We start from the raw sequence: 13,665 nt of genomic DNA on the forward strand, positions 1-13,665 counted from the left end.
ACAGCCATTGAAAATTGATGATGACCTTTTTCACTTGAATAACTGTTTAACAATATAAATTTTAAACAAGTCCCTCCTCCATCCCTCTGAATTATTATTTTAGTCAGTTAATGGTGATTGACTTTAATTATGTAATGTGGAAATCAAATGACATCGTTTTCCCAGATTGAATTTTCTTGAAAGTAGCATTGTTGCTATGTGGCTTAGGGTGAATTGCTATTATAATGTTTGTCATAATGAGATTTGATTTTTTTTTTTTTTCCTTTTAAAATATTTCAGTAAGTGAGATCTAGTCTTCAGGGTAAGTTCTGCTGATGTTGATTAGTGCAAAGATATTCATTGCCTTCATTCAAAAGCTAACAGTAAATACAGATAGTTAGGTCTTTTAATTTTCTAAATTGCAAACAACACTTTAATCACAGTTAGTAAATTTTAGATAGCTTCTTGCTGTATTAATCCTCCTCCCTCTCCAAATCACTTTTGCATCACTAAATTTAATCTGAGATATATAGATGAGAAAAGAAATAAAGATCCTATTTTTCTGATTCAGATTAATATTGTGAAGACTATTTTTCATTTTTGATTAAATATCATTGTTACGCTTAAATGTTGTATAAGTTATAAACAATTTGTGAGATCAGTGAATAACAAAATATTATAATTAAAAAAACACTAAAAATTACTGAAAATTATAATAATATACATTCATTCATAACAACTATTCAACTTTCTTCTGCAATTTTCTTGTTATATTTGTTTAAAACAGACAATGAAAACATATCACACATATCATGCAGAGGAAAGGCAAGCTGAAAGTAAACTAAGGTATGTTGAAGCACAACGATCTAAATTAGAGCAGTCAGTTCCTAAAGAAAAGTTAGAACGGGCCAAAAAGTTCAGGCTTATTGGGAAGGAAATTCAAAAGGTAAGGATTTCATTATTTAGAATATCATCATTAAATTCCTGATATGTACCCTTCGCAGGGGATACCGGATATTATGATAATACTGCATGAAAAAGTTGCATCATTTCTAACTTCTTATCAACAATTTTCCTCCATATTAATCTGTTATCTGTCATGATTCCAATATTATCGGATCTTATACTCTTTCTTCTAAGACACCTACTATACCAATCCACCTATATCTTGGTCTTCCTTTGCATTTTTCCCCCAAAGAACGTGTTTTGCTAACTTTCCCTCTCCCATTCTGTTTAAGTGACCATATCACATGTGATTTGCTTTGTTAACACATTCCTAAATGCTAATAGTATCTAGTTTTTTCCTAGTATCCTCGTTTTTAATATGATATTGCCATTGATGCCATCTGTTCATGCCCCTAATCTTTCTCGGGACTCTCATACTGCAGCCTCTAGTCTTTGGTTAAGTGTTTTACTTCTGACCCAGCTCTCAGATCCATAAGTTAAAATTAGTTTGAACACTGTTATATATCTAGTTTAGTGTATGACTGATTTTTCTCCTCTTCCATATAAATTTATTCAGTTGGCCATCCACCATACCATCTTATGTATTCTGTTGTCTATTTCCAGATTTAACTTGCCATGTTCCTTAAAAACTTTGCCTAAATAGCTGAAATATTTTAATTGTTTTGTAGGTTCTCAATTCAGGATGCATTTATAGTCCGACCACAGAAGCGAGAGCTGTCATTGGCAGACTGCCAAGAAAAGTCAATTCATGTTGAAGTGGAAAAAAAATAAGGCGATGTACGAATTGGTCACCAACACATGAAATCACATGCTTTATATGTAAATTTTTCCAACTGTTATACAAGCAAAATAGTTACCACTTTAAAAATTACAATGATCATAAAAGAGAAGTTAATTTTCTTATGTGTAATAATAAAACATCATCCCACAATACAGATTGATTACCCTATTATCAGAATGAATTCGCCTTCTTTTGACATATGCAGCAGTGTTGAAGGATCTTGTATCTGTGGGCATACTATACTACATCAAAGCTAGAGTCCTGGTATTATTATTAATATTATCTGTTTGGTTGAATTGAAAAATAATTAAGAGATGTATTAAACTAGAGAGCAACATGCTCTCACATAATTTAGAACAAAACAATATAGATGGTGGCCATTAAGGGCTGAAATAAAATAAGAGGTTGCTGGAGAACTTAAATAGACTGAATGTGTTCCATCCAAATTTTTGGGATTTTTATATTACCTTTATTGTTAGATTAGGATGGTTGATCAAAGTTACACAGACTTTCTATAAATTTGCATTCATGTCAGGTTTTTGTATGATGAGAAGAACAGGTATGTTGCCATTGAGTTTGGTGTAGGGTGTTATGAGTGTGATCTGAGAGGCTGCTTCCAGAATTGTTAAATTTAATGTTAAATGTTTCTGCGTTCAGTTTCACTAATATAAGGTAAGTTACAGCCACAATGGATTTTGGGTTGGGGGGGGGGTCCTTGGAGGAGTTGAATATGTTTATTTTTATAGGTGCTTTAAAAGTAGCATTAAGATTGTAATGGTATAGAATTTATTTATTTATTTTATTTTATTTTTTTTTTCTGGTAATTCTTTATCATATGGGACAACTCTGGTTTTACTGAAATCTATATTTGCATTTTTTGATGAAGTGTTATGAAGAAGACCTTTATTGATGGTATTTTTGCTATAGCCATTATTTCTAAATGTATTGCTAATAATTTGTAATTCTAGTTTATGAGTTTGTTTATTGAGGGTTTTTGAGGATGTTAATAACTAAAAGTTTTTGTGAAGGGTGGTGATAGAAGTTAGTATGTGCATGTTGGCCTATATGTGTAGGCTTATGGCCATGTAATGAAAACATCGTCAATATATCTTTTATAGGTGCTTTAAAGGTAGTAATTGGGGGGAGGGGGATAGTGGTGAGCCTATGGCTGTAACTTTTTTTTTTTTTTTTTTTTTTTTTTTGTGCAGTAAAAATTATTTTGCCACACAAAGTAGCCAGAACATAGTTTGTGAACAAAGAGAGCCATAATATTGGGCAAAAATTTGTTTCTGTAATATAAGAATTGTGTCACTGATTGGGGTGTTTGTGAAAAGGGCAGAAACATCAAAACTGAGTAATAAATAATTTCTGTCGAGTGTTATGTTTTTAATTTTGTTTATGAAGTGGTAAAATAATTTTTACCTACGAATTGAAGGTACAACCATGCCCCCTACCCCCCAATTGCTAACTTCTATATGGAAGCTTTTGAGACACATGCTCTAGATTCCTTTGTTTTAAAACCTACAGTTTCACTTAGATATGTTGATGAAGTTTTCATCATTTGGCTACACAGCCACCAAACTTTAAACACCTTCCTCAGTCACTTGAACAAACAACATGAGCACATACAATTTGCTATTGAAATTAAAAATCAAAACGCACTTCCTTTCCTGGATATGCTAGTCGCATGTTTTCTCTCAAGCAGTCTATCTTTACTGTCTACTGCAAGCCAAATATATATATGCATGCTAACTCCTATCTCCACCCTTCACAAAAATTTCAAGTCATTAATGTCCTCAAAAACAGAGCTGTAACAATTTGCCCCTTAAACAAGATTACAAATTATTAGCACATTTATAAATAATGACTATAGCTAAAATAACACCAGTAAAAGTCTTCATAAAACTTTATCCAAAAATGCAAATAATATAGATTACAATTAAACCTTAGCTATCCCATACATTAAAGGGTTTATCAGATAAAATAATAGAATTCTGTAATGTTGCACCATCATTTTAAAGGCTATGTGGAGGTCTCTTCTCAATTAAACAGAGTTATACACAGTATGCTAAAGTTACAGTAATTTGGTCAATCGTTAACAGTACTGGCCTGACTTCAGGTGGGGGGTAAAAACCTTACTACATCAAAGCTAGATGTCCTGTTATTATTATCTGTTTGGTTATAAATAATTAAGAGATAATTAAGCTAGAGAGCAACATGCTCTCACATAATTCTTCACATAATTAGAACAAAACAGTAGATGGTGGCCATTAAGGCTGAAATTATGTTTAGATCTTAAATTTTACAAGTAGAACTTGAACTTAGGATGTTTGATCAAAATTTCACAGGCTTTTTTAAATTGGCATTCATTCCACATTTTTCTATGATGTAAGGAATGGATACCTTTCCAATCAATTTGGTGTATTAAGAGCAAGACCTGTAAGGAGAGAGAGACTTTACTAAATTTGTTAAATTTAATGTCATTTTTTAAATTTTTTTTTATTTACAGATGGAAAATGTGCATCCAGTTTAAGCCAATAAGAATACAATTTGGTCGGCTAAATCCTAAATTGCCAGTCTATCCTTGTTCATTCAGTATCTAGGTAGATACCTAAAAGGGTGCACCATGAGAAGGCGAGGATTGGGTGTTAGGTCAGAAGCACTGGTCAGTTCTCCGCATTCCTTTAAAGGCTATGTGGAGGTCTCCTCACAGTTATACAGCTTTGACCCTTAATTTGAATACTGTTTTGTTCTGATTTATGTGAAGAATTATGTGCGAGCATGTTGCTCTCTAGCTTAATTATCTCTTAATTATTTATAACCAAACAGATAATAATAATAACAGGACATCTAGCTTTTATGTAGTAAGGTTTTTATCCCCATCAGAAGTCAGGCTAGTAGTGTTAACGATTGACCAAATTACTGTGACTTTAGCATACTGTGTAGATTGTAACGTAGCTTGTTTTTTTTATATATACTTGTATAGATGACCTTGATGTGAAGTCGAAACATCAGATGATTTTTTTGGTTTATATTAAACTCTAACATGGTGATAGTTTCTATACTTTTTGAATAATGACTGCTAATCACTGAAGCTATCAGATTATGTGGGCATTGCTGAGATTCTTAATATACTTAGTTTTGTTTGTTTGAAATTAATTTTTGCGTCTGAAGTGTTTTTTCTTCAATTCCATGTAGAATATCAAACCTAACTTTTTTTTTTTTTTTTGCCTGAAAGTTGTTTGCCACAGCCTATACTTAAACACACACACACACACATTAGCTTATAAAAGCAAATTATTGTTGTATGGTAGTAAAGTTTATTTTTTTTCAACCTGATTATTACTTATTAAATTGAAAAACTTGGTAAATGTCTTTGCTTATATAAATTAAAAGCAATGTGAAGTGGTAATTATTAAGTAAACTGCATAAGAAAATTAAAAGTTTGCTAATGCCTTTCCATTGTGAAAATGGCAAATATGCAATGCCGATAGGTAGGGTGTTAGATGGTTTCATGCTATAAGCCAAAATTCCTTTTTCTTGGGGGTGCAGCTACTCCAACACTAAATTTAAGATCTAAACATAGGATTTTTTTTTTTTTTTAATGTTGAGCCCATACACAAGAAGTTAGTTGATCAACCTATAGTACATTAGTACCATGTATGGGCAGTGGATTGGGAAATGAGGTATTTCTTTACATTTGATTTAAATGACTGTATATTGTCATGTTGGAGACTTAATGGAATGTATACAGCACTCAGAAAGGATTAACATAGGTTTAATACTTCCTATATTTCATCCTAGTCACTAGGACATCTTCAGGGATTACAAAAACAACTAATGTAACATGAACACAAATATCATACATACTAAGCCCAACCACGTGGGTGACACTAAAGTTCTATCTAGGTGGAGCGCCCTCTAAGGGCGGCTGTAGGTGGCCTGGAATATAAGGTGGGACCTCTAGTGATGAGTGTTCCCCAAATCTTCGGAAACTTAATGCAACCGTATTTATTAAGATTTGGTTGATTTCTGAGAGCTGCTGCTGCTTCTAAGAATAGTCTCTCTTTCTTGAATTTGCTGTGGTGGAGCATGGTGGGTTTCTTCCAAGAGATCCTGTGGGTGGTGTCCAAGACATGGTCAGCCAAGCCTGACTGACCATAGTTGTGTTTACAGATGTAAGACTTATGTTCCTCCAGCCGGGTGAATGCTGATCTGCCTGTCTGTCCAAAGTACGCCAGCTACAGGAACAGGGAACTTTGTAAACTCCAGGCAGAGAGAGAGAGAGGAGGGAGCTGATCTTTAGTAGAACGGATAAGGGTAGCAAGTTTGCCGTGGGGCTTATATGCTGTGTGGAGGTTGTACTTTTTAGAATCTTGGCTATTTTTTCGGATGTGCCACGGATGTAGGGTATGGTGATGGCATTTTTAAACTCTTGTTGACGAGAAGAATGGGGGAGGAACTGATTATTTTTTTTGATACTGTGATCACTGTAGCCATTGGAGAAGAAAGTGCTGTGTATGTGGTTAAGCTCAGTAGTGAGGGCGGTTCCACTGGAACAAAGATTGTGGGCTCTCTTGGTAAGAGTTTTAATAATGCCGTGGTGGTGGGAGAGTTTGTGAATGTATCTGCCTGTGTGTGTGGGTTTTCTGTATACGGTGAAGGTAAGTGTATCATTAGGCAGCCGTATGACTAAGGTGTCTAGGAAGGGTAAACAATTGTTCTTTTCCTTTTCCATAGTGAACTGGATTCTTGGATGTAGACTATTGAGATGACTGAGGAAGGAGTCTAACGTGTCTGGGCCATGAGGCCAAATAGAGAACACATCATCTACATATCTTAGCCAGATAGAAGGTTTGAGTGGGGCCGAGTCTATGGCTCGTTTTTCGAAATCTTCCATATAAAAATTGGCAAGAGGGGGTGAGAGGGGGAAACCCATTGCAGTTCCCTCTATCTGCTTGTAGATTTTGTTCTTCCAAGAAAAATACCCAGAGTTAATGGCAAAGGAAAAGAGATCTAAGATCAGATGGAAAAACGTTTTCTAAGAGAGATAAGATGTCAGTTAAGGGAATATTGGTAAACAGAGAGGAGATATCAAAGCTTACCAATATGTCTGCGTTATTCAAGGTTAAATTTTCTATAAGGACTTTATAGATTTATAGTGGTAAAGTTTTTATATAGGATGTGGACCTTCCAGTGAGGGGGGGGGGGGTCAGAGAGTTGGCCAGCTGTTTAGACAGTCTGTAGAAATGTGCATTGGTGACATCTACTATATGTCTAAGTGGGGAATTGAGTTTGTGGATTTTTGGTAAACTGTATATTCGGGGGGGAACGGAAAGGTTTAAGTTTTTTCATGATGTCAGGGGGCCAGGAAGATACTTTTTTTTAAGTATCTTTATATCTTGGACGGGGTGCTTAAGGGTCAAAGCTGTATAACTGAGAGGAGACCTCCACATAGCCTTTCAAAGAATGCGGAGAACCGACCAGGACTTCTGACCTAATGTCCAATCCTCACCTTCTCGTGGTGCACCCTGTTGGGTATCTATTTTGATACTGAACGAACGAGGATGGGCTGGCAATTTGGGATTTAGCCGACCAAATTGTATTCTTATTGGTTAAACCAAAATAAAAAATGATGGTACAACATGACAAAATGTCATGCCGGCTGGGGCATCGCCCGGTTAAACAAGGCCCCCATTGTTTTCGCCAGGGAACCAGGACAAACAGCAAAAAGTCAGCTAGTGGAACAAATCTGAAAACAAACCTCAACTCAACATCACCAGAGTTAAAGATCGGTACTATCAACGTAAGAAGCCTGAATGGCAAAGAAATGGAGCTAGTTGAGGAATTAGATAAGTACCAGATCGACATAATAGGGGTGACTGAAACAAAAAAGACCAAAACTGGTGAGATCTTTCTGAGCAATAAATACAAAATGTTATATTCAGGCAATGACAATCAAGGAAAAGAAGGAGTAGCCATAGTATTCAACACAAAATACGAGGCTAATCTTCTTGAATGGCAGTCAGTCTCAAGTAGAGTAACGTGGGCAAATATGAGAATGGGGAACTGGACAATGAGACTTATTTGTGCCTATGGTCCCACAGAAGGTTCTACTAAGGTAGAAGTGGAGGAATTTTTTGATGCTTTAGAAAAAGCAACTGACACAATGAAAAAGGAAAAGTTGGTCCTTGTTGGGAATCTAAATAGCAGAGTTGGAAATGATTGTGAGACATACAAAAATATTTTGGGAAAATTTGGAGAAAAGAGCAAAGCTAATAATAATGGCAAATATCTGTTAGATTTCTGCTCAGGACATGGACTGGTTATTACTAACACCATGTTCCAACATAAAAATGTGCACAAATTCACATGGAGAGAACAGGCTAGGAATAAGAAAAGTCTCATTGACTATGTTATTGTTGATAGTGATGTTTTCTCCCTGGTGCAGGACACCAGAGTGTACAGAGGATTATCAATTGGAAGTAATCACTATTTAGTCTTGAGCAGGATAAAATTGAATTTCATATTGAAAAGAATATCATGTAAGAAAGTTTTAAAGCGAATAAAAGTTGAGCAGCTCTCAGATGTGAACTGTAGACTAAAATACAGAAAGATTATTGAAAAGAAAATGAAAGAGTTTGAGAACAGGAATCAAACCTTGGAGATTCATTGGCAAACTCTGAAGAAAACATGGATTGATTCTACCAGATAGGCATGTGGTGAGGTTGTGTGCAAGGATAAAAAAAATCAGAACTCCCTGGTGGACACAGGAAGTTAAACAGGCAGTGAAGGAAAAGAAGAAGAAAGCATATCAAAAGTTCCTGGCAAATAAGTCAGCTTTTACTCTTACAGAATACAGAGACAAACGTAAGAAAGCTAAACAGTGTGTAAAACTAGCTAAACAAAAGTCATGGGAGGACTTTGGCAAGAATATAGAAAATAAATATCAAGAAGGTGGCAAAATATTCTGGAGGTTGTTGAAGAAGCTTAGGAATGGAGGAAAGATTGCTGTTAAAGGAGTTAGAGATGATAAAGGTGACATGAATACGGTAGAAAAAGATATCCTTGAAATATGGAGTAATTACTTTGAAAAGCTGCTAAATGAAACAAGCAGTGATGACAGCACAGTGATAAAAAACACTGACCAGGTATGCAGTCAGGAATACATATCCATACTTGAAGTAAAAAAAGCCATCAAAGGCTTGAAATGTGGAAAGGCAGCAGGAGTAGATGATATTTGACCAGAAATGCTGAAGTATGGTGGTATAAAAGTCTTACAGCGGCTGCACTGCATAGTTCAGAAACCCTGGACAGAGGGACGAATTCCCGATGATTGGAGTAGAGCTCTCATAGTACCCATATATAAAAAGGGAATTAAAACTGAATGTGAGAATTACAGAGGTATTTCCCTACTGAGTGTTCCTGGCACGATCTATGCAAGTATACTTGAGAAACGGTTGAGAAGAATTGTGGAAGAAAAGCTTGGTGAAGAACAAGCTGGATTCAGGCCAAATAGAGGCTGTCAGGATCAGATCTTCACTTTACGACAAATAGTCGAGAAAGCATGGGAATATAACAAAGATCTGTATTTAAGTTTTGTCGATTTGGAAAAGGCATATGACAAGGTGCCAAGAGAGAAGCTATTCAATACGCTGCAGTTATATGGTGTCAATGGGACATTATATCAAACAATACTTAGTCTTTATTTGAGTTGTAAGTCGGCAGTTAGAATTGAAGGACGTACAGGAAGATGGTTTAATGTTAAATCTGGTGTGAGACAAGGATGTACATTATCCCCTCTGTTATTCATTATCTATATGGATCACATTATGAAGGAAAGTGGTATTAAACCTGATATCAAAATTGGAGATGTTAATGTCAGCTCTTTGCTTTATGCGGATGATGTTATACTTCTAAATAAATCCGCTACAAGTCTGCGAGATTCTCTGACTAAATTCAATTGCTGTTGTAATAGATGTGGTATGAAGGTCAGCAATAAAAAGACAATGAAAATAGGCAGAATTATTGAAAATGTCAACTGTGTTGTGAATGGAGAACCTGTGGAAGAAGTAAAACATTTCAGCTACTTAGGCATGATTTTTACTGAAGATGGTAAATTAAATATAGAAATAGACAACAGAATCAGCAAAGCTGGTATGGTGGTATATGGAATAAGAGAGAAATTAGTCGGAACACTAAATTAGCTGTATACAAGACTGTTCAAACCAGTTTTAACTTATTTATCTGGGAGCTCGGTCAGAAGTAAAACACTTGACCAAAGATTAGAGACCGCAGATATGAGAGTCCTGAGAAAGATTCGAGGTGTGAACAGATGGCATCAATGGCAATATCATATTAAAAATGAGGATATTAGGAAAGGACTTGACATTGCCAGCATCCAGGAATGCGTTAGCACAGCTAATCTCAGGTGGTATGGTCACTTAAATAGAATGGGAGAGGAATGATTAGCAAAACAAGTGTTCTCTGCCAGGTTGGCTGGAAAACGACCCAGAGGAAGACCAAGATATAGGTGGATTGATACGGTACAAAGTGCCTTAGACGATAGAAATATAAGATCTGATAATGTTGGCGTCTTGACAAGTAACAGACTGATTTGGAGGAAAATTGTAGATAGGAAGTTAGTAATGATGTAATTTTTTCATGTAGTACTGTCATATCCTGTACACCCTTTGAGGGTACATGGCAGGAATTTGATGATGATGATATGTCTTGGACACCACCCACAGGGTCTCTTGGAAAAAAACCACCATGCTCCACCACAGCAAATTCAAGAAAGAGAGACTGTTCTTAGAAGCAGCAGCAACTCTCAGAAATCAACCAAATCTTAATAAATATGGTTGCATTAAGCTTCCGAAGATTTGGGAAACACTCATCACCAGAGGTCCACCTTATATTCCAGGCCACGTACAACTGCTCTTAGAGGTGGCTCAACCTAGATAGGACTTTAGTGTCACCCATGTGGTTGGGCTTAGTATTGTATGATATTTGTGTTCATGTTACATTAGTAGTTTTTGTAATCCCCAAAGATGTCCTAGTGACTAGGAAGAAATATTGGAAGTTCTAAACCTATGTTAATCCTTTCTGAGTGCTGTATACATTCCATAAAGCCTCCAACATGATGTCCTCACAGCACTTAAGCCTCTACATATGAGGACTGTATATTGTATTCCTTGGGCAACACAGGGGGAAGACTGTTCCACAGTACAGCAGTTGCAGGGATGAAGGAGGAGGAAAATTAACTTGTTCTGTGGATTTCAAGGTGCACTGTGAATGGATGTTAAGCAGCAGCTGCACATGTTCCGATGAGCTTAATACTAAGTGGGGGTATTATTGATGCTATTTCAGATGAACATTTTCCATGGAAATATTTGTAGAATACACATATTGCAGAGACCAATCATCTGTGCAAAAGTGGGGTGGGGGTTTGGTAAGAGATGGGTCATTAATAAGTCTGATTGCTCTCCTTCATATCGAGGCAAGCATTTTGAGATTGAGAGAGCTTTTGGGGACCCCAACCCATGTGTTTATGCCAGAAGAGGCTTGATATCAGGGTAATTCCAAGAAGAGAAATCTCAAATTGTCTGGAAATTTGGATGTTGTCAAAAATAATACTTGGAGAAAATGGTTCTTTTTTTATGGGAAATAAGACGGTGCTGGATTTTATTGATTGAAATTGACTGTGTTATCTGAACCCCATTTGAGGATGACTTGGTGATTAGAATTGAAGGTGGTGGTGGTTGATGTTCTGTAGGTTGAGGTGATTTGTGTATTTGGTTTATCAAATGAAAGAGAGGAGTGAAGTGTGCTGTCATCTGCAAAACTGTATTAGGTTGGAGGTCGGCTGAAGTAGGTTATTGATATACAGCAGGAAGAGGGTTGGTTGGTGAGAGGACAGAACCTTGGGGAACTCCGGCATTAGTTGAATGGTGAGAGTATAAGGAACCATTCACCACCACACATAGTGTGTCCAGACAGAAAGCTGGCAATCCAATTACAGAAGTCTTGAGACAGACCAGACGATGGCAGGTTGCTTACTAAGCCCTTGTTCCAGACCCAGCCAAACACTTTGGAGATATAAAGTCAACCACTTGAGATTCACCAAACTTCTCCATGGCATTTGTCCAGAGATGGGTGACATATGTGAGCAGATCTACTGGCAGGAAACCTGCCGATGAATCCATACTGGCTTTCGTGAAAGAATCCATACTGGCAGTCGTTTAGGTAGGTACCTTCAAAGTAGTGTAGTAGGAGTTGGGAATTGATGATTTTTAGACAGGACCGAGGTGAGGTGAGATAGGGCAGTAGTTGGGTGGCTGTGGCTTGTCGCCCTTCTTGGGGCGTGAATGTAGGCCAATTTCCAAGCTGTGGGATATATACCAGTGGAGTAAGACTGTATATAGGCAATATAGGATAGGAGTCGGTTCTGGTGCACAAACTTTCAGGGCTATTGGAGGAATGCCATCAGGGCCAAGAGATTTTTTTGTGTCTAATTTGGACAGTATTTTTCTGATCTCTTTCTGGCAAAAGGATAATATGGGTTGTGTGTTGGGCATCTGGAATGGTTGGAAGACTTACCATTGTCAATTATGCATGCATTGGAAGCAAAGTGTGAGGCCAGGAGATCGGCTTTTTCTGTAGGTGATAATGTGATAGAGCCATCTGGATATGATAGGGGTGGGAATAGTGTTTGGCAGAAGTTATGACCAATTGCTTTGGTGAGAGACAAAAGGCTCAGCTGCCATTTGGACAGGCTGCTAATTTCCTGCTTTTTGCTCTCAAACACTGTTTTGGAAGCAGTGCTTGTTTTTTTTTTTGCATCTATTTTGCGCTTAAGTATAAGCTCTAAAGGAGAATGGAGTTCTTTGATTTGAGCCAGTTATGGTATGAATCCTGGGATGTTGATTGTTTAGACACATTCTGTATTTGTGTGCACATTTCTTAATATTTTGTTCCCTGTTTATGGTAATTTGACTTTGCTGAAATATTGGAAGTATTAATTAAATTTATTTTAGTTAATGTATTAGTCTACATTGAAATTTCCATAAAAAAAAAAAGTTATTTTTAATTAAATCACACAAGCTTGGAATTGTTGCTTACTGCATAGAAGAATCTTGAAATTCAGGTAACTCTTCAAGGAAAGTGCTGAGGTTCTTTTGCAACCTCCCAGCCTTAACCTGACAATGTCTATGCTCGAAATCTAGAAAATTCATATTAAAAACTTTATTATTTTATTTGTATATAAAAAAGATAACTATTGTTATAGCACAGTGATTCAGTTTACTGTTTATTTGAATGTTCTGTTATTCTCTATAGTGAGGATGATTTGTAACACACAAACAGCAATATTTACATGTTTACTATGGATAATTATATGGTTATATTTTTACTATGGTTATAGTTATTCCTTATACTAGTTTCGGCTTTCATTCAGACCATTTTAAGTTTTTACTATGAACTGATGCTATTACAAAATACACATTTATGATTGTGCATAATTATTTCCTTGTTTATTAATGTCTAGATTCAAATATGTTTATTTCCTGTTATGGTTATGTGAAATTTTCAGCTAATCAGGTTTCAAATCCTGTTTTGTACTCCCATCGATTTTATCAATATCACTCTAATAGAGATAGACAAACTGCACTATTAAACATAAATTGGATGAAAACCAAAATTTGCTCCTTGGACTTAATACATAAAGGAAGACATGGTGATATGGAATTAAATTAAAATTTTGTAATTCTACTTTAATATAGTTTCTCCCTCTCATACCTGTCCAGAAAAATTGGATATGTGTCCTTAGCCTTGGCTGTCAGCGGTACATACATCCTCACTCAGGAGAGTAAACACAGTAAATAATGTTAATGAAAATAGCACAAAATGTTTGTGCTATTTTCATTAATATAAGATTTGTT

The 13,665-nt window shown here is 36.1% G+C and overlaps 1 protein-coding gene across 4 annotated transcripts in view; it reads left to right on the forward strand.

The window, feature by feature from the left end:
- The window catches only part of LOC150109823 (SLIT-ROBO Rho GTPase-activating protein 1-like), a 564,129-nt gene that overhangs the window by 233,579 nt on the left and 316,885 nt on the right, over window positions 1-13,665 (forward strand). For all 4 annotated transcript variants that reach the window (XM_090396844.1, XM_090396869.1, XM_090396853.1 and 1 more), the window contains one exon: window positions 767-925. In XM_090396844.1, coding sequence (XP_090252970.1) covers window positions 767-925 — 159 coding nt within the window. The remainder of the gene's footprint in view (window positions 1-766; window positions 926-13,665) is intronic.

The sequence above is a fragment of the Typopeltis vanoorti genome, chromosome 1, assembly GCF_054136105.1.
Source record: "Typopeltis vanoorti isolate ZY-2024b chromosome 1, IOZ_Tvanoo_1.0, whole genome shotgun sequence".
NCBI classification, from domain to species: Eukaryota; Metazoa; Arthropoda; class Arachnida; order Uropygi; family Thelyphonidae; genus Typopeltis; species Typopeltis vanoorti.